The sequence below is a fragment of the Filicampus tigris genome, chromosome 11 (assembly GCF_054856515.1).
Source record: "Filicampus tigris isolate MCC_2025a chromosome 11, RoL_Ftig_1.0, whole genome shotgun sequence".
NCBI classification, from domain to species: Eukaryota; Metazoa; Chordata; class Actinopteri; order Syngnathiformes; family Syngnathidae; genus Filicampus; species Filicampus tigris.
Genome location: NC_141227.1, coordinates 9,998,627 through 10,023,505, shown reverse-complemented (window position 1 = coordinate 10,023,505; position 24,879 = coordinate 9,998,627). Strand labels below are relative to the sequence as shown.

General features: G+C 39.6%; 2 protein-coding genes and 1 long non-coding RNA gene across 6 annotated transcripts in view; 2 read left to right on the top strand and 1 right to left on the bottom strand.

The window, feature by feature from the left end:
- Positions 1–782: 782 nt before the first annotated feature.
- tsnax (translin-associated factor X) lies at positions 783–15,165 on the top strand. 2 transcript variants are annotated; one of them, XM_086045954.1, is made up of 6 exons: positions 783–1,085; positions 1,473–1,562; positions 1,653–1,767; positions 2,164–2,294; positions 12,046–12,155; positions 13,984–15,165. In XM_086045954.1, exons 3-6 carry the CDS (start codon positions 1,661–1,663, stop codon positions 14,356–14,358), a joined length of 723 nt encoding a protein of 240 aa, XP_085902080.1. In that variant the 5' UTR covers positions 783–1,085; positions 1,473–1,562; positions 1,653–1,660; the 3' UTR covers positions 14,359–15,165. The 2 variants fall into 2 exon arrangements, with proteins under 2 accessions (XP_085902080.1, XP_085902079.1); XM_086045953.1 differs by having other exon boundaries at positions 783–1,103.
- A 2,690-nt stretch (positions 15,166–17,855) lies between these two features.
- disc1 (DISC1 scaffold protein) overlaps positions 17,856–24,879 on the top strand; it is a 48,171-nt gene continuing 41,147 nt past the window's right edge. For all 3 annotated transcript variants that reach the window (XR_015088740.1, XM_086045603.1, XM_086045602.1), the window contains exons 1-2: positions 17,856–18,401; positions 23,992–24,842. Coding sequence is in view for 2 of the 3 variants with exons in the window: in XM_086045603.1 (XP_085901729.1) it covers positions 18,335–18,401; positions 23,992–24,842 (918 nt within the window). In the remaining variant the exon portion in view is untranslated. The remainder of the gene's footprint in view (positions 18,402–23,991; positions 24,843–24,879) is intronic.
- Positions 20,589–21,367, bottom strand: LOC147139683 (uncharacterized). The gene is made up of 2 exons (XR_015088548.1): positions 21,185–21,367; positions 20,589–21,030 (listed from the first exon to the last, which is right to left on the bottom strand). It is a non-coding gene; the product is annotated as an uncharacterized LOC147139683 (long non-coding RNA).

Sequence of the window (24,879 nt, the reverse complement as noted above, 5' to 3'; positions counted from 1 at the left end):
GTCAGCAAACGCGCTTCCACAGCCAAAATGAGGTTGGCACAAGTCAAACTGCACGTAGACAGTCTTCAGGAGGCACTGGAGGAGGGGTTAGTGGAGAGTGAGTAATCAGATCAAGAAAGTGAATGAAACCTATGCAATCCAGAGTAGAGACGATCGCTGAAAGACGAAAACAAAACAAACAAACAAACAAACAAAAAACGATTTAAACATAGCAGACTGCAGTCTGCGAGGTCCTTTATTCTACAATAAATCACGACTTTAAAGACCACGGATATAAGTGGTAGTATATTTCATTCTTCTTTTTCTTCTCTTTTTAATTATTGAATGCGCAGGATCACAGGAAATGCCTATCCTTTTAAACCTCATGTTTTACATGTTGACACAGCAACCCACCTAAAAATATGTCAACTGTAAAATAATACATTGACCGGATATTTCTCTTGTCCCCTTCTTTCGCTGTTCTCTTCGAGTTAGATCCTTGAAATGGTTATATATTTAAAAAAACACAACAAGTACAGTACAACCCAATTTATTATTGGTACCCACTCTGTGACTTCTCATCACACAACCGACCGCCCGTAAAACATAGGTTGATATACTAGCCAAGTGAAGGGAGCACACAGACAACTAATAAACCAACGCCGATGAAATACTTCTACCTGCTTAAGTGGATGACTTTTGACTTGAGTGAACTACACTCGCCACTTTGAACGAATGCCCTCCTCCCTACTTTTCTAAAAGACTACATATCCCACTGTGCATATCCCGCTTCCTTCATTTCCTGTTACGTACAAACATCACTAAAGCCCTACGATAACGAGACAGCCTGAGTGCCTGAAAAGAAATCGACATAACTATAAATTATTTCGCTTGGAATTACTGCGTATTTATCATACCTTCGTTTGAACGCGCAAGTAATTCTGTCTTTTAAGTACAAATAGGAACCAATTCTTGTGACAAATTCAGTTATCTTCAAGTTAAGCCGTAAACTGTGCTTCTTGTATATCTTGGAGCACACGTACTTCAAGCAGTCGTCAAAAATAATCACAATTCGTCTTCAGTTGTACTTTAGGGTAACGCGAAAGGTATGAATAAGCGAGGAGGTAAGTTCAGACTTCGTGACTTATCAACCCATTTTGGTCCGAAAACGTCAGACGCACATATAGTAGCTTCCAGGTTCTTTACGCCATTGTTTAGATGCTGAATCCGTCTGCTCCATATTTTCCATTAGGCTCAGTGAATGGGCTATTGCTTTAACTACTGAATACTGCATGTCTTGCTATTTCTTTGGGTTTATTATTTTATAGTGTGAACTAACGACGAGAACAATTACAACGTATGTTCAAATGTAATGTGCTGGACAACACATCACGTCAGGCGGTTCTAAATAAACGGACCCTAGATGATCTGCAGCTCAAATTGGCATTCAAGAAAACACTGCATCATTTCTATCTGTTCTGCATCATTTGTAGGTGAAGGACATCCACAGAAAAATGGTAATGCGGCTCAGTATCGTGAGGCAAGTGCCGATCTGTCTTCACCTGTCGTAGCAGTCTTTAAAGGTACACCGCATCCTCTTTGTATCAATGCCACTTCTCACATGGATGGATCTGGCATTTACTAAGAAGGTCTTATACACATTTCTTTTTAAGTCTTCCAGATGGAGCTTGACACCAAGCACGACAAATACGAGCGTCTTGTTAAGCTCAGTCGAGACGTCACCATTGAGAGCAAGAGGACCATTTTTCTTTTACACAGAGTTACAAGGTATGCAGTATGCACAATGACTATTTGTTAATTTTCAATGAGTCTTAAATTATAATTATCCTGTTCAGATTCATGAATTAAGAAATTAATTAAAATGGGGGAAATGCACATCACATTGTTATTATGAAAATAGGGATCTGCTCCAAAAGGGAGATTGTTGTTCCTTGTCCAATCAGTCTAACCTCTCATTTATTTTTTATTTGAGGAAATCTGCCAGATTATTTTTGCATATTTCTATCGAACAGAAACATAGGAGTTCCGTTTCCTTCTCTGTCTCACTTTGTTGTGCAAAGAGAGGAGAAACAAAACAATCCTGCACAAATTCCAATGTTTACTTATAAACGAAATTGCAAAAGGTCCATTCTTACTGTGTGTCTGGATTTCTTTTTGGGCAAGTGTTCCAGATGCAGAGGCCATTTTGAATGAGGCAGATGAGAAACTTAGTGGTGTGAGGGAGAAAATTGGTCAGATTGCAGAAGAGCTTTGTGGAGAGGACATCTATCAGTTTCACAGAGCATTCACTGCAGGTGAGTTTTGGCTCTTAAAAAAAAAGCAAGAACAACTGTTATTTAAATTTAATCTGTAATACACAAATTTACATTTTAAAATGTATTCCATATCTGAGTGATTTAAAAAATGTATTTTTGACATGATATTTCATGAACTTGCTGATGTTATTTGCAAAATCAGATTATACATTTACCAGCCCCATAATTAGTTGCACTTGCATAATTAATGTACATTAATGATATCCATATAATTGCTCTGTTTAGATTGACACCCTCAGAGAAGTATTCATAACTATGTGACAACTTTGAATCATTCAATACATGTACATATTGCTGGCTTCAGGCCAAATCCTTGTACCACCAAAATCATCACATTTCAGGAGATCCCAAAAACGACATGTTTGTTCAACCATTAACCAGTATTGCCACAGTTACCTTGAAAAATTAACTTAGTTATTTACTGATTACGTGCTTTAAAAAGTAACTTCATTACTTTACTGACTACTTTATTTGAAAAGGAACTAAGTTTGATTAAAATTTACTTTAATAGTTACATTCGGCACATACCGACAACCTGCAACAATGACACTGCAGGTTGCAACAGAGATACAGTGCATTTTTAACAGTGACATTCACAAATGTTTGTTTTTATAAAAACTAATGACATCATTTTTTACTTGCCATAATTATTTTAATTTGAAAAATAATGAGTCTTTTCTGGATTTCTCTTAACATAAATGAGCTACTCATTTTTAATTTACAAAACATTAACAAGGTGGCGGGGAGGGACTGCGCATCGCACACGCACGTTTCCTCCTGTCCCTTTTTCGCTTGTGTTCGGCGGCTTCGGCGGCTTCTACCGCGCGGTCAACTAGGTATCAACATCTCGCGGAGCCGAGCGCTTCAGCCGCCTTTTAAGCTTGAACACGTGGCTCCTACGCACTTGTGGCCACCTTGACTTTGCTTTTATTGACAACTTTAACCTATTCTGGAATCGCCCGTCTTTTTACCAGCCGGATGGTGTTCATCCGAACTCTCTTGGTAGCAAGATTTTAGCCGCTAACATCCACCATGTCGTAACCAATTCCACTCCCAGCTGACTCTTGTTTACCAATCATATTTCTTCTTCTACTCATAAACGCTGCAATGACAATGTCACTACCATCACTTACAGGCCAATACCAGCTGCTCACAGTACCACCACCCTCACTAGCTCCCCCTGCAGGCCCTCATTATCATTACCACTATCGGACAATTTTCCCATTGAAACCATCACCGGCAGACGCTTCCCTTGCACACACAAACAACGTGGTTTTAACAGTGGTAATCTAGTATATGTTAATACTGCTCATTCGTACCACCATGAGCGCACGTCCAGCACAATAATTAATCTGGCCGTGCTGAACGTGCGCTCCCTTTTAAACAAAACTTTTATCATAAACGACCTGATTTTAGACAATAATTTACATGGTATACTTTTGTCTGAGACATGGCTTGGTACAGATGCTCCAGTTGCTCTCAACGAGGCTTGCCCACCGAATTTTAACTTTTTATTTTCTACAAGGGATGGCAAAAGAGGAGGCGGGACTGCATCAATTTTTATTAATACTCTTTTATCAAAGGAGATCATTTTTAGCAGCTATTTATCGTTTGAACACCATGCCTTTGTTTTTAGCAGTCCCCCTATTCTCTGCATTACCGTCTATAGACCTCCCCATCATTCCACTTCTTTTATTACAGAATTTTCAGAATTCTTATCCATTTTATATTCCAGTTATAACAGAATATTAATAACTGGCGATTTTAATATACACATGGACAACATCTCGGACCCACTATCCAGAGATTTTTCAAACCTTTTAAACTGCTTGGATTTTAAACAGCACGTCTTGCAGCCAACTCACAACAGAGGACACACCCTGGATTTGGTTATAACCTATGGCTTGTCTGCTGGTGTGTCCTCTGTTGTTGACTTGGCAGTGTCAGACCACTACTGTGTCTATTTTAACATCGCCAGTTTTAACCATCTAGCAGTCCCGGTCAGAACAGTGAAGAAACGCTACCTATCTTCTGAGGTGGCAGCAAATTTTATCGAGATCTTAAAAAACACTCCTGCTGACATTTTACCTGCACCCTGTGATCTTATTGTTGACAATTTTAACCTACATCTTAAATCATCATTAGATTCAGTAGCTCCACTTTTAATTAAAACAACAAAAACAAAGACTGTACCCCCGTGGAGAAACAATGCTATCAAAATATCAAAGAGAAAATGCAGGAGTGCAGAGAGGAGGTGGAGAAAAAGTAAACTTACAGTACACTATGAAATTTTATGCGAACAACTGAAATCTTACAATAAAACAGTAAAACTGGCAAGATCTTCCTATTTCTCAAACCTCATTACAGTCAATAAAAACAACCCCAGGGTTCTCTTCTCCACCTTTGAACTTTTAACTAGTTCTGATTTTAATAAGTCCCCACAGAGACCAACAGATGCTCTCTGTGAGGACTTTGCAGACCACTTCAGAAGTAAAATCGATGACATAAGATCCAGTCTTTTAGCCCGTCAAAACACAAGTTTTAATAAACCCGGACAATCATATTTACATGAGGAAACACTGGAAAGTTTTGCCCTGGTTGATGCAAGGACACTTGTTCGAGTTTTCTCCCAGGTAAACCCAACAACCTGCCTTTTGGATCCAATTCCCACATTTCTTTTTAAGACATTTTATGGATTTTTTGAAGAACAAATTTTAAATATAGTCAATTGCTCTCTTCAGACAGGCGTCTTCCCAGCTGCCTTTAAAACGGCGGTGGTGAAGCCCCTTCTGAAGAAGAGCGGTTCTGACCCGAGCGTTTTTAATAACTACAGACCCGTATCCAACTTACCGTTTTTAAGTAAGATTTTAGAAAAACTGGTTTTCATCCAGTTGAATCATTTTTTAAATACAAATAATATTTTGGAGAAATATCAATCTGGTTTTAGGATGAACCACAGTACGGAGACTGCTCTTTTAAGGATCTTAAATGATATTAGGTGCACTGCAGACGTGAGAAAACTCACAGTCTTGGTGCTACTGGATCTAAGCGCTGCTTTTGATACAGTAGATCACCAAATTTTATTAAATAGACTTAAAAATCTAGTGGGCATCTCTGGTACTGTTTTTGACTGGTTTTATTCCTATCTCACAGACCGATATTTCTTTGTAAGTATGGATACTTGTTCCTCTAAAACTCATGAAATTAAATGTGGGGTTCCTCAAGGTTCGATTTTAGGCCCCTTACTTTTTAATCTTTATATGCTTCCCCTCGGGGATGTCATCAGGGGACACGGCATCAGCTTTCACAGCTATGCTGATGACACGCAGCTGTATATTGCCGTGTCTCCTGATGACACAGGACCCATTGATACCCTTTTAAATTGCATTTTAGATATCAAGTCATGGATGGCAGATAATTTCCTACAGCTCAATGAGGACAAGACTGAGGTCTTAGTTATCGGTCCCGAAGGTCAGAGAGAGAAGCTTTTACCAAAACTACACATTTTTAATCCCTCACACTGTGTGAAGAACCTTGGCGTCATTTTTGACTCTGAGCTCAGTTTTATTCCTCATATTAAAAATGTAACCAAGATTGGTTTTTATCACCTTAAGAATATCGCCAGAGTCCGCCCGTTTCTCTCTCAGGCTAACACGGAAGTGCTGATGCATGCCTTTATTTCCTGTCGTTTAGATTACTGTAATGCCCTGCTCTCTGGCCTCCCGAAAAAGAGCATTTCACCACTGCAACTACTGCAGAATTCAGCCGCTCGGGTGCTGACGAGAACCAGAGGGCGGGAGCACATTACGCCAGTTTTGAAATTGCTGCATTGGCTCCCTGTGTGTTTCAGGATCGATTTTAAAGTACTTTTATTAGTTTATAAATGTGTTAATGGTCTTGGGCCATCTTATTTATCTGATTTGCTTTTATCATACCAGCCCTCGCGGATCCTGAGGTCCTCTGGCGCCGGCCTTTTATTTATTCCAAGGGTGAGGACCAAAATGCATGGCGAGGCTGCATTCAGCCATTTTGGTCCTCACCTTTGGAATAGCCTGCCAGAGGATGTCAGGTCTGCAGAGACTGTTGATATTTTTAAGAGGAAGCTCAAGACACACCTTTTTAGTTTGGCTTTCAACAACTTTTAAATAATTTATCTTTTCTTTTGATTGAAGATAATTCTATGTTTTGCTTTGAATGTTTTAAAGCACTTTGAGTTGCATTTTTATGTATGAAAAGTGCTATATAAATAAAATGTGATTGATTGATTGAACATTTAGCACCAACATTTTAAAATCAAAACAATTCAGGGAGAACTGGAAACGGTAGTTCCTGTTCCACTCAATTCTCGATGCCCAACATTACTCCTCATGCACTTCAACGTACTGTCAACGGTTCATGTGAAAAAAAAAAATTACTTTCTGTGTGTACTTTTGTGTGTGTTCAGTGTTCTACTGGCGACTTCGGTTGAAATTTTTCATTGCTGATCATCTTAGAGCATCTCTAAGCAAACTAGGCAGATAGGTTTGTGTGCAAATTCGGTGAACATATAATCTGCTTCCTAAAGAAAGATAACATTTTCTTGAGCTAATTTTGTCCTGGTTTCTGGCCAGGAACCGCTCGCTCTTCTCTGATGCAGATGTATACTCCTGGGTTTCGGAGGCACTGTTGAGCGATGTCTTGTTTTTTGAAAATTAACTCTGAGTGTCATTCACCAGTTGGCCATCTACATTATTGAACACAGCCTTATTTTGATTTTAGTATATATCCAGTATATAATCTGAATTACATTCTCATACTATTCTTCTTTGTTTCCAAAGGTGCACACATACTCTATTGATCAATTTCTGAACCAAAAACATTAGATAACTGAATAAAGTAACAATAGATATCCAAACAAGAGTCCTAAGGAGAAATAGCCTGTTGTGCATCCCAGTATCTCCTCCTGTGCTTTAAATTGATGGTGAAATACAGTAACTGTTTGTGTGAGAGCTTGACCTTGGTGCAGGCCTGCATTAACGGAACACCCTCTGATAACGATGTTTTTCCACTTGTTGCATCACTATCCATTCTCGTTAGCGTAGCCAAAATGTCTGCACAGTTTGGAGACAAACCCATGTGATGGTGAGCTGTTATCTAGCTCATGGGCGGGGGGGTGCGGCGGTCATTTTTAGATTGTAGTCACTCTCGAATCAATGCTGCATCCTCTGCGACGTGACCAGTGGCAGTTCCCACCAATTAGACTCTTTTCCTCCCTCCATTTTTAATCATTTTTATTTGAGCTCAGTGTAAAGGCTTTGCAGCTAATCTGGACAAAGAGTCGCCAGGCATATGTAATGGACCCGCTTTTTTCATAGAGAGATCATGAACGATATTGAGGGCAAAATCTGAACCTAATTGCTGCTGATAACAGGTCAACGGTTTCAGTTTGATACGCTCGTTAGCTGAAGAGCTGCATAAGCAAGTGGTGGGGAATTTCCACCGTGAACCATTCTGCCAATCAAACATGCAGTACTGTAGCGTGGCTCTCAACATACTGTAAATGAGTACATCTCCTTTTCTCAGTGAACACAAGGAACACTTTTCAAAATTTTGCAGATGAATAGATTCACCTAAGGTTGAATTCCTGTGAATTCTACTTTTGGGGAAAATCTTGATTTTTTTTTTTTTTTTGGTGAGCATACATGCATACATACCTGTATGGTATCATGTGAAAAAAATGGCCCACATTTGTGTGAATATTTTCTAGTACAGTATGCCATTTAAAATACTCATTTTGAAAGGAAAGGTGGTTTTTTTTTTTAAACAAATCTATTTGGGGCGCACTCATTTGTGTTTAGCATTGTATGTGGAGTGTTGTAATTACGACCAGGGATGGGGTTTTAACTCATTCACTACCAAACATTTTCAGACCCTCTTTACCCTAATTTTTGAAAAAAATTGAAAAAAATATAAATAAATTCCTGGGATTGAATGTCTGGACTGTGAAAAGACATAAACACTGTATGTCATTTGGTCTAACTTAACCTCTATGTCTTGAAATGTTGATTAAGTAGTCAGGAATTGTGGAATAATGGCAAGGTGTTGGCTTGATTCGTTAATTCATTAGCATAGACACACACCGTATGTGGCTATTTTGTTGTTTGCTTCAAACCTTTTGTTGTTGAATAGTGTATCATTTATTCATGCATTGAGGAATGTATTATGAAAAATTAAATATATTAAGAGCACATGTTTTGCACGTATGTACATATTTTGTCTGTAGCATACCTGTCATACATCTGGGAAGGAAGAGCATGGGCATATGTGGCCCCGAGTAGCACTGATGGAAAATTGACCCCCCCCCCCCGCCCACCCCCCATTATTTAAGTTGCCCAGGGATCCCTGATTTCGATTGTATAAAGTAAAAGCCCCCAATCATCTGCTGTCGTGTTTGACTTTCTGTGTTATAAAACATGACCTGCGCTTGTGTCATTCAATGAAATCATGTGAACATTTTCCTGGTAGAGATGAGCCTTAATTCATACTTAACCCATTTCTTGTCATATCCTGTGCACATTAGATTATGCCAGATTGTCCAAATCACAGTTCGCAGCAGTGTTAATGAAACGGCTGCTGGCTAGTGCTGTGCGACAAGTACAGTATGTTAAGTAAAGCTGCACTTGCCAGTGGGTTATGGCCGTGGACTTTTATCCTATAGGCTCATGTGCTCAACTCTCAAGCAACGGGGATTTGATGTGCAGGCTGAAGCCCTCGGCTAGTCGGTGCAGGTTGACCGTCAGATTTTAAAAAAAAATGGCTTTATTTGAACAAATTTAGACGTTTACATTTGAGTCTAAGATAACTGTTTACTTATCTTAAAACGGAAGTCAACCCAAGAATATGTTCCCAGCAGGCCCACTAGTTGAAACACAGCATTCTGATTAATTTTGCTTTTGTGGAATATAAGTTAAGCAACAAAATGCATTCGTTTTTAGCCATCTCTGGTGGCGGCCATTTTGTCTTCTGTCGACTGAAAATGACTGCTCACAACTGCTCACGGGTCAGATTCAGAAAACAGGTCAGTCGTGATTGGCTGTATACAGTGAAAGCTCTAAAATTTAACACAATTTGTTCTGTGATTCTGGTTGACTTCCAACTATTAAAACTATTTCAAAACAATTATTTCCATTATATACAATGTTAAGTGAACCAAATAGTTCCACACTCAGACTATAGCCACAATAAAACATTATCTCTACAAACAATGCCATCCATCCATTATCCATACCACTTGTCCTCACAAGGGTCGCGGGCGTGCTGGAGCCTATCCCAGCTGTCTTCGGGCAGTAGGCGGGGGACACCCTGAATTGTTTTCTACAGACAATGTTTTCAGTAAAATGTCAACATTCCTAACCGTCATTTATGAAGAAGAGATAACACTGTGAAATAAAACTTTTTTTTTTTTTTTAAAGTACAACTTTTAGCTACATGCTGTTTATGTTAGCATCTGTTTAGTAAAAAATGATATGGCTAACTGATATTTCATTAATTTATCCATCCATTATCCGAACTGGTTTTTCTTATATTATACTTAACGGCCATACGAATTCCAACAAAATAAGCTTTATTTTCTGTTACTTTAATTATAACACGTCTAGAAACAAAATTTATAAACACATTCACTAACTTGAAGCCTCACAAGAATTTCTCATGTGATTGTCTTGGAAGTGTATATTTTTCCCGATTTTTAAAAACATTTTTTATTTGATTTGATTTTTTCTTTAGAACTGTACAAGGGAAGTGGTACAAATTGGAGTTATCCAAACTGGCCTTATCCACTTTCCTTGTACAGTAAATCTGCTAAATATTCATGCAATAGTGCATCTGGCTTTCGGTTGACCTATTTCTTTCTTCAGGGAGAACCAATTGTCTTTTAGGCTGCTTATGTCGAATTATCTTTATTTTGTTCATCTCTGCACAGGATGAAGTGTGTTGGAAGAGTATGTGTGTGTCATACCTAAAATCTTGATGTATAGCTCATCCTTGATGCGTCAATATACTGTAGGCTAGTCTGAAAATTATATTAAAGTGGAAGTCAACCCAAACATTTTTGTTCTATACAGGCCCACTGTCCTAAACACGGCATTCTGATTAATATTCGTTTGTGGAATAAGAGTAAATCCTCACCCGTTTTCTGTAGCTGAGCTGCGATTGGTTGTTAGCTGAACCCTGAGCAAATCCGATGTCATTTTCAGTTGACAGAAGTGACAAAATGATTGCCCCGTGAGATGGCTAAAAACAGGTGGATTTTGCTTCTTAACTCATTCCACAAACGCAATATTAATCAGAATGCCTTGTTTCAACTAGTGGGCCTGCATAGAACATATTCTTGAAAAAATAAATTGGGGTTGATTCCCTCTTTAACAGCACTGGAAATAGTGTGTTGTCTACCAAAGAAAGGGCATATGCAAGAACTGCATAAATTAAACAAGTAAACAAAGCATTGCCAAATTGTTTGCACCCTTTGTCTTAATTCTTGTTTAAAACTGCAAAAATTACTCAAAAGTTTTTTTTGTTTTGGTTGATTGTGTTGCCCTACTAGTTAAACTGTCTTTTACTTGTAAACCTTGACTCCATGTAAATAAGGAGGACATTATCTTAAAAACAACGACAATAATTTCTTTACATAGTATTTGTAAAATGTCAAAACAAATAAAACAGAACAAACTGCAATGAGTATGTTTGACACCCAGTGAAAGCAGTGCAAGGGGAGACGAAGTAGAGACGAAGCACATCCTCGTCCCAGCTGTGCGTAGCTCTCTGGTTAGCCCGAGCGAGATAGCAGGCCCTTTTGAAGTTCAATTGCCGCTCCAAAAGTAAACTTCAGACACAAAGTCTTCCGTCCTGTGATTATTTGATTGTTGTTTACACAGGGCCAGAAAACAAATGAGGGGTCATCTCAGCCTGCTACAAAAAAATGGCCACTGTTGTTCAAATCAAAAGACTGTTGCAGGAAACAGGTTTGAATCACTATCTGCATCTGTGATCTATACGCTGCAGATAGCCTGTAGTGTTTATGCACACTCGGCTTGATATGCATTCTGCCTTTTTTTTTTTAAGCTACTGTTTTCTGTTTTGTGTAAATCCACTGGAACATTGCACTGTCACAAAAAGTTTGGGATACAAGGCTTTCAGTGAATTTTCAAGATCTAAAATGCAGTTCTGTATAATCTTTATAGTTGAACTTCATTTAACCTTTGTTAAACCTTTGAATATGCCCAACTGTTCAACGCTTCAATACTTTTTTTTCAGAATTTACTGTGAATAGCCACATTCCAATAATTTTCAAGGACATTTCATTTCTTTGCCTTTCTGTGACTCTTCCAGTTTCTCTGTATCTCTGTTGCAACGAGGTGATGACACTAAGCTCAGTGGCCACTTCCCTCTGACAACATCCTGTTTGAATGTTGCCATTTAGCCCCGCCCTTTAAGAACAGCAGTTTCTGCAAAGTGTAGTGAAATATTCAGCAGTTGCTACATTAGTACATTAATACATTAATACATTAGCAAAGTTAAAAAAAAAAAGGTCAAATTAAGTTCACCTCTTTAACGATTATGTTGCACGTTAGATTCACCCTGAAATTTCACCCAGAAGCTTAACAACCCTTACTTGTATAGTGTCGGGCTGCTCTGCAGCTTTGGTTGGTGTGACTGTGAGTGATTAATTTCAATGTGGGTTTCATGCATTCAGGAATCCAGGAGTATGTGGAGGCCGCCTCCTTCCAGCACTACATCCGTCATCGCAGCCTCATCAGTCTGGAGGAGATCAACGCAAGGCTGGTGTTCACGACAGGAGATAAGGTATATTTATAACAGTCTTGAATTTCTTCAATTTAAATGTGTAATGGGAGCACAGCGGCATGTTGCTGCACACAAGTTTGGAGACCTTCTGCCCGTCTGTCTAATTGCGTAGGTATTATTTAGGTCAAGTTTATTGCAGACTCTTAATTGCCATGAGGTTTGGACTGTAAACTGTGATTTTTTTTTTCTTCTTCAGTTTTAACCCCTGTGGCATCAGATTTGGTATTCATATCTGCTGACGCGTGTGCCCTCATCATGCTGTAAACATGACGTAATGACTGATGCAGACTTAAAGTTGAGAGGCAATCAACCAGTGAGAAGGATTGTGGAGATTATTTTTGTTGTGCATATTATGTCATTACACTAGCAGTATTTTTGGTTCTTTGTTCCACTTGGGTCACTTCCCATAGTAAGGTTGGCAGTTATGGTATTCTCTTGCGTAATATGTACGGCTTATATGTGAAAGAAATAGATTTTTTGGGGAAGATTCCCCCATCCCACCACACCCTATTTGATTTTGTGGTTTTGTTTACAAACTGGAGCGTTCAATTTCCCGAATTTTACATGACCCATAAGTGTAGCGTGAATGGTTGCCTCAGCCAGCCCTGTGATTGACGGGTAATTAGTCCAGGGTATATTCCGCCTCTAAGTCACGCCAGTTTTCCTGTGACACTGTAAAGCAGGAGTCTTCAATCCTGTTCCTCGAGGGCCGGTGTCCTGCCTGTTTTCCATCTCTCCGTGCTAGAGATATTCACCAAAGGTCTGCAGAAGCTGGATAACGATCCTGATCATTTGAATCAGGTGTGTGTGTTGCAGCAGGGACAGATGGAAAACAGGTAGGACACCGGCCCCCGGGGAACAGGATTGAAGACCCCTGCGTAAAGCATCGGCATAGTAGAAAATGATGATGGGATTGAATTAATATTAGCCTTAATGACAACCACACTTGTTCTTCCATGTTTACCTGATAACGGCTTTAAAAAGGTGTTGTGATCATTTAATGACCATCAAGGTTTCAACATGTCCCACTCCCATAATTCAAACTTGGCTATTTTCATAAACCTTTTGCAGCATTGTGCTTTTTCTCTAATTCATGCGTTTTTTGAAGATCTTCGGAAATTGCTGAAACCTCAGTTGTGCATAGTAAAAGTTATTTTTGAATCTTTTACAAACACAAATCTAACTGGGTGTGGCAGCTAATACCAACAGTGACATACTGCTTTATTATGACCTCCGCCTAGTGCAAAGTACAAAGCAGCATGTACCCGGTATGTTTGTATACACCATAACAACTAAAAAACAAACAAAGATGTAACCGTTTTGCCCCAAACTTCATAGAGGGATGTGACATAAGACAACATAGAAGGTGGTACATTATTTTACATGCACATCTTAATTTGACATAGAGAAAAGTATGATTTACAGAAATTCAGAGCCTTTCCCGTGACCTGTTAGATGCCGGAAGACGTCTACTCAATTCCAAGTGCCATTTTAGTTGTTACAATATAGTTTATAAAAACAATTGCTACTCAACCATGTATTACATTTGTTCTTATTTCATTGTTATTGTGTTAGTTGATGCTAATGGCTTTCAAAAGTATCAACATATCTTTGCTACCGGTCATTGCTGTACAAGCTTACATAAAGATAGAAAGTGGGTGATGTTTTGCAGGTGAGTAATAATACTAATAATAATTTTTGCTGAATCATTGTATTGTGATAGTGTATTGAAGGTTATTATTGAAGGTAGTCTCTTGATATAATCATAATTGTGTGAAAGTGCTGAATATTAGTTTTTCTGAAACTTAACTCCTTTGTGCTTTCTCAGGAATCTACTGACACGCTGTCATCGGAGCCTCACGTCACTTTCCAGGTGATGCCCGCAGACTACCTGCTGGGTGTGGCCGACCTGACAGGAGAGCTGATGCGCCTGTGCATTAGTAGCGTGGGCAACGGTGACATCGACACGCCCTTCCAGCTGAGCCAGTTCCTGCGCCAGATCCATGACGGTTTCTCTTACATCGGAAACACGGGCCCTTATGAGGTGTCCAAGAAACTGCACACACTGCGTCAGAGTCTGGGCAAAGTGGAGGACGCCTGCTACACCCTGCGAGTTCGTGGCTCTGAGATCCCCAAACATATGCTGGCCGACGTCTTCTCCAGCCGGAACACTCACGTGGACCCAGAAGAAGCTGTGGTCTAAGTTCTTTACAACCTTTCATCTTAACCCTTGTGAAAGTTTGAACCACTTTGTAATTGGCTTTCATATGTTTAACAACACGGTTAACTTTTTCATACTACAATAAAATATTGTTACAATAATAGACAATGTATTTTTTTTTCTCTGAATATCTGACTACTGCAGCTGTTTTATATGGATAAAAGTTGTGCAGAAAGTATGCCATTCTTTGCAAGACTTTAGGTTTCTCTGATAACGTGCGTGTTTATTTTATTTCGCACTCAGCCCTCCCCTTCTCCTATCACACACAGATAATCTAAGGTAGAGCATGTGACCTTTGTTCAGGCTCATTCTCTGGCATACACGTACGCATATACATGTCAAGAAACCCCTGATTTCTTGGCCTCCCCCCACCCTCTTCCTTACCTCATTACCCATGAGACACATACAGTATCACTTGTCTTCATAAAGCTATGGTTGTATATTCTATAACTCACAGTAGCAAATATTTGGAGTTTTCAATTTCATGCATTTGTCTGAGAACTTTTAGATCTTAGGAAGAAGTTGGGTAAAAAATAAGGCTCGTGTTGGTGGATGGTTTTGGTCTATCCAATTGTGCATGTTTTACGCCTCAATTGTACTCGTTAGCGTGAATAAAAGGTGAAGTCTGCCATCTGCTGGTAAATATGAGTACTTCGTGTCGAATGTGATTTACGGTAGTTATTTCGACTTTTTAATTTTATTTATTGTACTCATTACGTGTGCAAATGCTGCCCCAATGTGAGACAAAATAAATAAAGGCCTTGAGGCTCACACCACCCCGCTAACCAATATCCAAGCGCCGGCTGCATGATGTTACTGCTTATGGTTAGAAGTGTTCATTTAACAAGTAATTTTAATTTGTTTGAAAACATTGGATTTTCTTTCAAAATCAATATCGTATAGGTGGCATACTACAAAGCACTCCTATGGGCTATTGATTGCAAATGTGCAGACATAATGTGTGCAGAAACTCTATTGTTTAGTTGCCAAACGCATCAATAAAACAGTGGCAGATTTGAAAAGATCACTTACTCAACCACAGCTAAGTCTAATCATAAAAAGTGTTCTTTTTCCTTTGAGAAAATGTTTAACTTATTTTTCAGTGGGAGGTGTATCAATCAGTCCATCCATCGACAGAATTCACTCATCCTTTTTGTAACTGGATATGGCGATTAGTTATGTTGTGATGTCTCCTGTTTGGAGTACTTAAACTTGATAACCTTTTAGGTCATGAGGTGTCCTCTAAGTAAGCAGTTAGCTCCTTTGCTTGCCAAAGGACATTAAGTGCTTCTAATCTGCAGAGCAGGTGATCTGACTACATGCAAGGCGGGTGCATTTTCTTGGGTACTGGCCCACATCTTCTCCTTATCCACAATGTGGCCAGGAAGTGCAGGGAGCACCTGTTAGCTTGAGAAACTGAGGCTTTGATTGTTGACTTGTCCATTAGTCTGCAGCCAATTGGAATGAAGGGAAGAGGGGGGAAAAAAAAGACTTGATTGTCTGCTTGTGTTCTCCTCCATTCCTTTTACTGCAAAATAGTATGTAGCTCATTATGTCATGGGCTTCTTTTGAGCAACATTTAGGTTGTATTTTAATGTTAATCTGAATGATACAACTAGAAGTGATCATTGTATACACTCTACAGCAGGCATCACCAACCTTTGAGAGTGAGAAACACCTCTTGGGTACTGATTAATGTGAATGTGCTGACAGTTTGATACTGTACTTTAAAATAACAAATTTGCTCAAATTACCAACCATCCATTTTCCGCTTATCCGGGATTGGATTGCGGGGGCAGCAGCTTTAGCAGGGAAGCCCTGATTTCCCTCTCCCCAGCCACTTCTTCCAACTCTTCCAGGGGTCTCCATGGCATTCCCTAGCCATCCGGGAGACATAGTCTCTTCAACGACCCACGTCCATGGGGCCTCCTCTCGGGGGGATGTGCCAGGATCACCTCATCAGGGAGGCATTCTAACCAGGTGCCTGAACCACTTCATCTGGCTCCTCTTGATTCAGAGGAGAAGCTGCTTAACTTTGTGCCCCTCCAGCATGACCCTCATCCTCAATTTACCTTTATGGTATTAATAATTTATGACACTCATTTATGTGAAGACACTGATCATGTTAATTATTTTGCCCAATAATTAGGAAATAGATAAATATCATACCGCCACCGTCTTACATTTTTTTTCAGGTCATTTTTCCTTTTTTTTTTCAGAAAACACAAAAATCTGAACCACATTCTGATGATCTTATATGTATTAATAATTTAATTTCAGGCGTAGAATTGACGTGCTAAGGATGCAGGTGATTTTAGCAGTAGTGGCCTGCATACTGAGGAGATTAAGACAAATAAATAAATAAATAAATAAATAAATAAATAAATGTCAAAAATATTACATAGGTCATTATTTTAAGAGACTGGCGATATGCAACATTTTACTTCTATAAATCTCTGCGAGTTTTTATGTTTGTCAATTATCACTCATACAACATTCCCAGAAAATGATGTGTCGTCACTCGTGTGCTATTTTTAGAACAGGCCCGCAGACTATGCTACTCATGTGGTCCTAGGGGGCTACGAGCAGCAGGTTGGTGATCCTTGCTCTACAGGTACACAGGTACATGTTAATGAATACAATATTGTGGAACATTTTATTTCAGCGTTCTAAGTCAGACAGGCTATACGCAGAGTGAAATATTTCATTATTTTACCCGCCCCCACCCCACCCCTTATTTAGATGATTGTACTATCTACTATTCGCAGCTAAGGAAAATGCAAACTTCACCATTTCAAGAAATTAGAGTATTACATGAGCAGTAATGAAAATGATTTCTAACATAGGCATTAGGCCCTAATTAGCCTTCTGGAGATTGTTATCCAATGTGTTTGATGCATTTTTTTTTTTTTATAAAACACGAGTTTGACTTTTTGAATTGAATGAGCAACTGAAATGTTGTTGTTATCCTTTCGGCTTTTACGACTTATATTTATATCAAAAATAATATTTCTCTTATAAAGATGTTCTCTTATGTTTCAGTTTGTAGTTTGCTGTATAGATGTGTCGAATATTTTGTTCCTTTTGGAGGCGACCTGAGTATATGACGCTATGCAGTTCTACACCTCTGCTCTTAAAGTAATCATACACAAGATGCGAAAAGGAAAGGTTGGATTAAAAAAATATAACAACGCACAAGATAGACTGGATGGTCTATCTATATTTTAGTTTAGTTTATAAACTAATTGAAATTAAAATAAAATGTTGACATTATTGAAAGGACTGGTTAAAAATCCGTGTTTTGGGGTGCATTTTTTAGTTTTACCACTGTCACTGAAACGTTTTATTTTAATGTAACTGTATGTGTGTGTTTGCTTGTGCGTGCATGTGCGCGTGGACGCGGGTGTGCGCGCGTGTGTAAGCGGCTGCGTGAAATGCGGTGATGCGTCTCCCAACATTCATAGGATGCTTGCAGCGGAATTGAGGCGGTCTGAAGGAGGCTGGAGTCAAATTCCTCACCGCGTAGGAGCTCCAACACGACACAGGGCAGCGACTAACGGACTGCTCGCCCATCGACTTAGCAATGATCCACATGATCGACAATCAAGCAAAACTCTTCCAAGTCTTCATCTGTCTATCCCGGGTCGGATATTTCAGTTCGATTCCTTAGAAGATAATCCTTCTAGTTTTTTCTTTGCATTGACAGCTGCTCACACGCAACTGAACGACTCGTTTGCATCAGAAAATCCCTTGAACTCTCCGATTGTGCAAATGTTTACCAAGAACCAACCTGCGGCTGTAGAAAGTTGCTTTGTGTAAGTGGTAGTTTTTAACAAAGAAGTCTCTTGACTTTTCCACAGCGGAAGTGAGTTTAGTCGTGCTTCGTGTCAGCACGTAGTTGCTGGACGTCACACTACTGTTGGACCATCAGCTTCTTCGTCTTCTTCTATATGGGGACATGTTTGCTGGATTGTTGGGCCTGAAATGCCAGGGCAACTCTCACCACAGCCAAGGACTTATGGAAGGTAAAATATCTTTTTTATTTATACTGGAGAAGCAGTCAGAAGGTGAGGGACAAAAGGGCTGAATAGGTCAAATTCGTTTTACAGCACCACAAATAAAATGTAAGGATACCATACAGTAAGGAGTGGCACTGTGGACTTGTGGCACATATGACCCATAGTTCTGTGTTTCGTGGTTGGAATGTTGTGCTGTGTGTTTTCTAACCGGCTTCCTCTAACATTCCAAAAATATGCATGTTATTCACGTTAGATTGATTGAAGTCTATAAATCGTCCATGCTGTATGTCAACCTGAGTGTGAATGGTTGTTTTTGTATAAAAGTCGTTTGGGATAGGCTTCCGGCTACTTGCGACCCTAATGAGGACAAGACAAGCTTCATGATAGATGTTCCATATGGGGAAGCACGATGATCACACAGGTGTCAATCTCTAGGCCTGAGGGCCAGATCCGACCACATCAATTTTTGTGGCTCACCAAAAGCAAAATGTGCGTCTCTACTCCATGTTCCTTAATGAAATCTCTAGCAACTTATAACATTGAGACTAGTTTTAGAACAATGAATTGAACAATAGTCAATGTGTTTTCAAAACAGTCATCCATCAATTTATGTGCTGTATATTTAAAACAGTGAGGTGTTTTTACATACATTCATGTGGTTTCACAGCCATTACAGCCATCTGAGGGAAATTAAGCCAGTGACAAAAATGAGTTTGACACCCCTGTGTTAGCATGTTTGCCTAACAGTTCCGAGGTTCAGGGTTCCGAATTTTTTAATTGGATTTTTTATCCAGGTACTCACATTCCCAAAACATACTGGTTAAGTTAACTAAAACTCAAAATCGTCTACTGTAGTGAATGTGAGTGGGAATGATTGTTTGTGTGTATCCAGCCTCTTGTTCAAAGTCAGCTGGGAATCGACTCCAGGTCACCTGCACCCCCATGAGGACTATAGAAAACGGATGGAAGGATGTACTGCATGTATTGTGTGCTGTCAATGACATTCCACTTGTTCATGCACATGCAAAAAAAAAAAAAAGAGAAAAAGTAAAATAGATTACTGTGGTAAACACCAAATATTAATCAGAGATGGCTTTGTGTGTCCCTAAACATTTTGATGTTGATGTAAACATTTCTTTACTCTTTTTTTTTATAGCACATCAGGTTTTTGAGGTATTTTCATTTTTGGTTTTTGAGTTTGACCTATAAAAGCTTGCGCAATACAGTTTGTCATGTGTTGTAAACTATGTATAGCTGAATATCTATGACATTTCAGATAAATGAACCTAACCCTTTATTCATAATTATTACTAAATATATTACTATATTACAAATTATGTTATAGTTATTAAATTATAATTATGAAAACCTGATGTGCTAGAGAAAAAAATGAGGGCCGATTTGGAATAAATACATAAAATTAATCGAGGGAATTTTACTTGCGTCTCTGATTAAAAAGATTAAATACAAATTTGTTGACCAGTGTTATTAGACAATGCCATGCTTTTATAGACTTGACTTTTAATCATATTTGAACACCTTTTATCCTTGGAAAAGGCACCATCATTATCATATAATCATCTATAAACATAAGTGTAGTTTGTATGTTGAAGGAAAGAAATGGACTAAGAGCTTGTGTCAGAGTTTGAGTGTGAGGCATCCTAGTGTCACAGGTCAAAGACGTTCCCTCCCACACATTGATGAGTTAAATTTTGATCCGCAAGGGAATGGCTGACCTTACCATCAATCTCGCATAGTTCCACATTTTCTTACTTATATAGATAGAACTTCGAATTTATAGGTTATTAGCATTTTTATTCAGCCCCTTAAAGTTTCATCCATCCATTCATTTCCTATACCGCTTGTCTTCGTTAGGGTCACAGGTAACTGGAGCCTTTCCCAGCTGACTTTAGCCCAGGTGTGAGGGTACATCCTGGACTGGTCCCCTGTCAGGCACATGGCACATTTATACTCACGGACAATTTACATGAGCCTTTTTTTTTTTGCGTGCATGATTAAACTGTCAATTATTTTCCTTCTTTTTACAGCACTGTTTACATTTTCCTTTTAGATCTAGTTAAGACTCACATTAATATTTGTCTTATCCAGCCAACAAGTTGACCCACTTTGAATAGAAATATTTAACTCCTTTATTCACATAAAAGTAATAAGTAAATAAGTCATACAGTACAATGTGATTGAACCACTTTATTTTGCTTGATTATTTTGTTGTTAAATCAAACCTTTCAACCTTATGTCCATGAGAATGGCATGTCAACTTTAGTACAAGAGCAAATAGAAAATATGTTTGTTTGTTTGCTTGTGTGCATTGTCCGCCCATTGCTCAAAATCAGATAGATTGTGATCCTCATGTGACCATACAGGAAGTGGGGAGCTGATTTTGGAGTTATGCTTCATCACACGCCACGATCGTAAGACAAGTCGGACAGACAGTGTGCATCGGGGTCACAAGTGGTGTGGGGTTGTTGCACATCTGCAGAGGCACACTGCTTCTCAGGAGCCTGCTGACATGTGGATTTGCTGATCTGCTGATGTGTGTCTTGCTGAGCGTGTTCCTTAAACGACTTGTGTTTTTACGAGATCCTCTGCATTCCTCCCCTCTTTGGATTAAACACTTTAAACAACCAATGGGACACAGTGTTTAACTTGAGGCCTGCAAAGTGGGCCTCTTTTATCTCCAAAGGTAAATAATCAGGCCCCATTTGTCTTAAACACAGTGATCAACAAGTATTTTGGTCACATTTTGTTCTGGGCCTGCAATCACTTACACTTCTGCTTATGTAGAAGTCACGGGTGTCTTCCTTTTTCACTTTTCTGTCAGGATTCCGGGCGGACAGTTTTAGCTCAAATCCTGTCAGGAAGCAGTGAATGCCATAACTCCGAAAGGCTTTAGCAAAGACGTACAACACACAAGAGGCCCTGAGGCATTTCCTTCCCTTTACTGGGAAGAACCTTCTTTGTGTAATCGAAGTATGTCTATGATGCAGCGATCAAAGGCCCTTCCCCTTTTAGTACACTGGCTCTTTTGTGGTTCTGTTTTTGACTACATACAGCGATGTATATAATGTCACGACAGATGGTGGCTAGTTGTACTTGAGAACTAAGTGTGGAATTGCGCAAGTGGTTATGGAACAGTGGCCACGTTTACAAAGACGCAGTAACCTGAGCTTTACTTTGAGGTCCCGGTGGACAGAGAGGACAATGGGAACAAACCCTTTTACTTGTGCTCCTATTTCAGTGCCATAGCCGAACTCTCCCCTAAGTGCTCCTTCCTGTTGCCCATTCTCCCAACAGTCACATGGGCATGGTTGAGTAGTGACCTCATCGTGGTTGGGGGGGCCATGGGGTTGTGCAGCGGTTGTCCTATAATGGCCATAGTAACTTGCCATTATAATTCCACAAATATAAATGCCATATGTCGCTTTAAATTGATATTCTGTTTTAGAAATACATTGTAGTGGAGTTTTCAAGCAGGGTTTTGCAATGACAGAATGCCCCTTCTGTGTCCAGCACAAAAGTCTGTGTCAGTGTGTCCCTCCGTGTCTTTAGAATGTGTGAGAGTGGGCACTGGGTAGAGAAGTCCGAAATAAAAGAGAGCAGTGCAGCTGCACACAAAGAGCCCGTTGATTCTCATCATTTAAGCTTGTGTCTGTCGCTGAATCCTACACATAACATGTATAATCATGTGGAGCAGGTGTCAGGACAAGCCACTATTCATCATCGTGCTCTTCTTTCAGTAGATGGCCATGATTACACATACGATGATCTTTTCCATCTGATCAGTTGACATTTTGGCCTTTTTTCCATGGTAGGGATGGGCAACTTAAATGCTGGAGGGGAACCCAATTTTTCATCAGTGCTACTGGGTGGGGCACATAGGGCCACACACTTCCTAACCGGATGTATAGTAAAAATGCTATTTTAAATATGGACAAAATATGTGCATATGTCCAAAATATGTGGTCTTAATATATTTCATTTTTGATAATACATTTTTCAATGCATTTATAAAAGAGAGAAGAGAAAATCAACTTACTCAAAATGTTAATATGAGGTACTCTGTTTGTTATGCATATCATTCCAAATTGGCAACAAATGATTAGGCTTACTCAGGTTGTAGTGTAGGGCAGTATAAGACCCAGTGTAAGCGTAACTCAGAGGTGTGTGTCAAATGGTGATTGTTAATATTATATCTTGAAGCTACAGTTGAATACTGCATATTTGCACTTTGGCACCCACAGATTTGCAATTTCTTCCCTTTTCATATTTTGTATTTCCCCGTTTTTCCAGGATTTCTTTCCCCATATCCCACCGTTTTTCGTGGAAAACACATGTTGAATGTTTATCAGCATTTTTTAAAAATAATTTGGGGGGGGGTTATAAATAAATAGATAAATAAAACAAATTATTTGAAATTAATCACCGGGCCACTCAGAATGTAGTCGGCCCACAGGCTGCCAGTTGCCCATCCCTGGTCCATACGCAAATATAGGTTTTTGTCATTTAAAGCTGAGATTTGACTGGAGATTTATTTGAAATTGCATTGTGTGTGACAACGTTTTGACCCTGGAGACAGGAAAATACACGTGTTTTCAAAAATTGGCCTAAAACTGTTTAAAACAACTTGTTGGCGTTCATGAACATGATGGTTCTGCTAACCCTTTTTGAACTTGTACAACTGACGAATGAAATGGGAAACATGGCCTTTATTTTGTTCATAAGATATCTGTATAATATGTAAGATAGGCCATAGTTGCAGCAGTAGTCATATAACCATACATCACAATATTTCTTGAACAACGAACTCAAGCTCAACTTACCTCTGTCAGACTTTTATGATCAGGGCTGTCCTTCACATTTCATGAGATGCGGTGTAAGGTCTTACCGGTAATCGCGTTATTCACACGGATCAATAGGTAGGTAATAGGTAAAGTAGTGGGACACCTGGCTGTTACATTTACAGGAGGTGAAAATGGAAGTCAAAACTGTATCTTGATTATAGGTAACAATCTCTGTTCTAGTTCATCCCAAAAGTGTTTAATGGGCCATTAAGTCAAATGATTACATATCAAATTCTTCCACACCAGACTACAATAGTAATGACTACAAGAATTAAGAGGTGTACCTCGGTAATTGTGTCCATATACTGACGTGTACTGTGTTCTGCACAGAGGGAAAAGTGTTCCCATCAACGTGTGAGAACCTCTGTTTTGCAGTAGTATTGCTTTAAAATAAACACATTCAAATAGTTCAGCTTGCTGGATAGGTGTGGCTTAACTGGAGATGACTGTATGTTTTTGGTATTTCCCAACAGCTGGAACAGAACCCTGGGAACTCTCACACATCTGGCTCTGTGTTTTCTTTTTTCAAACATGAAGAACTACTGCAGTTAAGGGCCCCATAATGGACCATAAAATCCCCAATTTAGTTTTAACAATAATGTGAATTCACATTCTTGAGTATTAGGTGCCACATGTTCCTGGCATAGCGTGTCCTCGATGTTGTCTCCAGAGCCACTCTCTATCTTCCTCTTGACCGCGTTGTCCAGCTTAATGGTTAATCTGTGTATCGACAGGTGGCAGAGCCTCAGGGACAGCTGGCAGCGGCGGCCGTAAGAGGCTCCACAGGAGGCCTGGCTACATGAGAGCGGAGCAATCCAGACCAATAAGCACTACTGACGATCCGGAAGACGAGGAGGATGAGGGAGAAGGAGAAGATGGGACAATTTGCATAAGGAATGGGAAAAGTGGATATCAAAATGAAGGGATAAGTCTATCATCTGCTGTCAGAATGTCTCCAATGAATATTGCACAACCTGTCAAAAATGCCCATGACGGTTCTCTTCCATCAACCAATGACGCTGCCATCAGTGGTGAATCCAGTCAACAAAACAGTGAACTCATGCTAAACCGTAGTCCAATAGTTTCTCATTCAACTACCCTGGAAGAGTCTTTCAATTCCAGCTTCAGTTTCATTCAACAGTCTCTGAGGACTCTCACTGCCCCTGCAGCACCAGCACATGACCCAGAGCCTAAAGCCACAGAAGTACTGCACTTCTCTCAAATTAATCCAGCGTTATTGTTTCTTGATCAACCTGGGTCAAAACCGTCCACCCAGGTCACATCCAACTCTGTCCTGAGCAGCCATGAAGAAAGGGAGACACCCGCATTAGGTGGACATTTTTGGGGGGAACGAGTGTGGGGCAACGGGGAGGTGTCGTCTTACCTGCCCGATAGCGACTTCCAATGTCTGGATTCAGAAATCACCTCTTCACTGTCCCTTGACTCAGACACCGCCTCTGCATCCTCAGTCACGTCGGGATACGAGAGCACCACACCTGCTTCCGACCAAGGCTGGGACAATTTGGTGAAGAAGTATGACCACGTGCTCCAAGATTGTCTCCAAAACAACCGGACACACACTAAGGTGATTGAAGATACATTTATATTTACGTTTGTAGTCA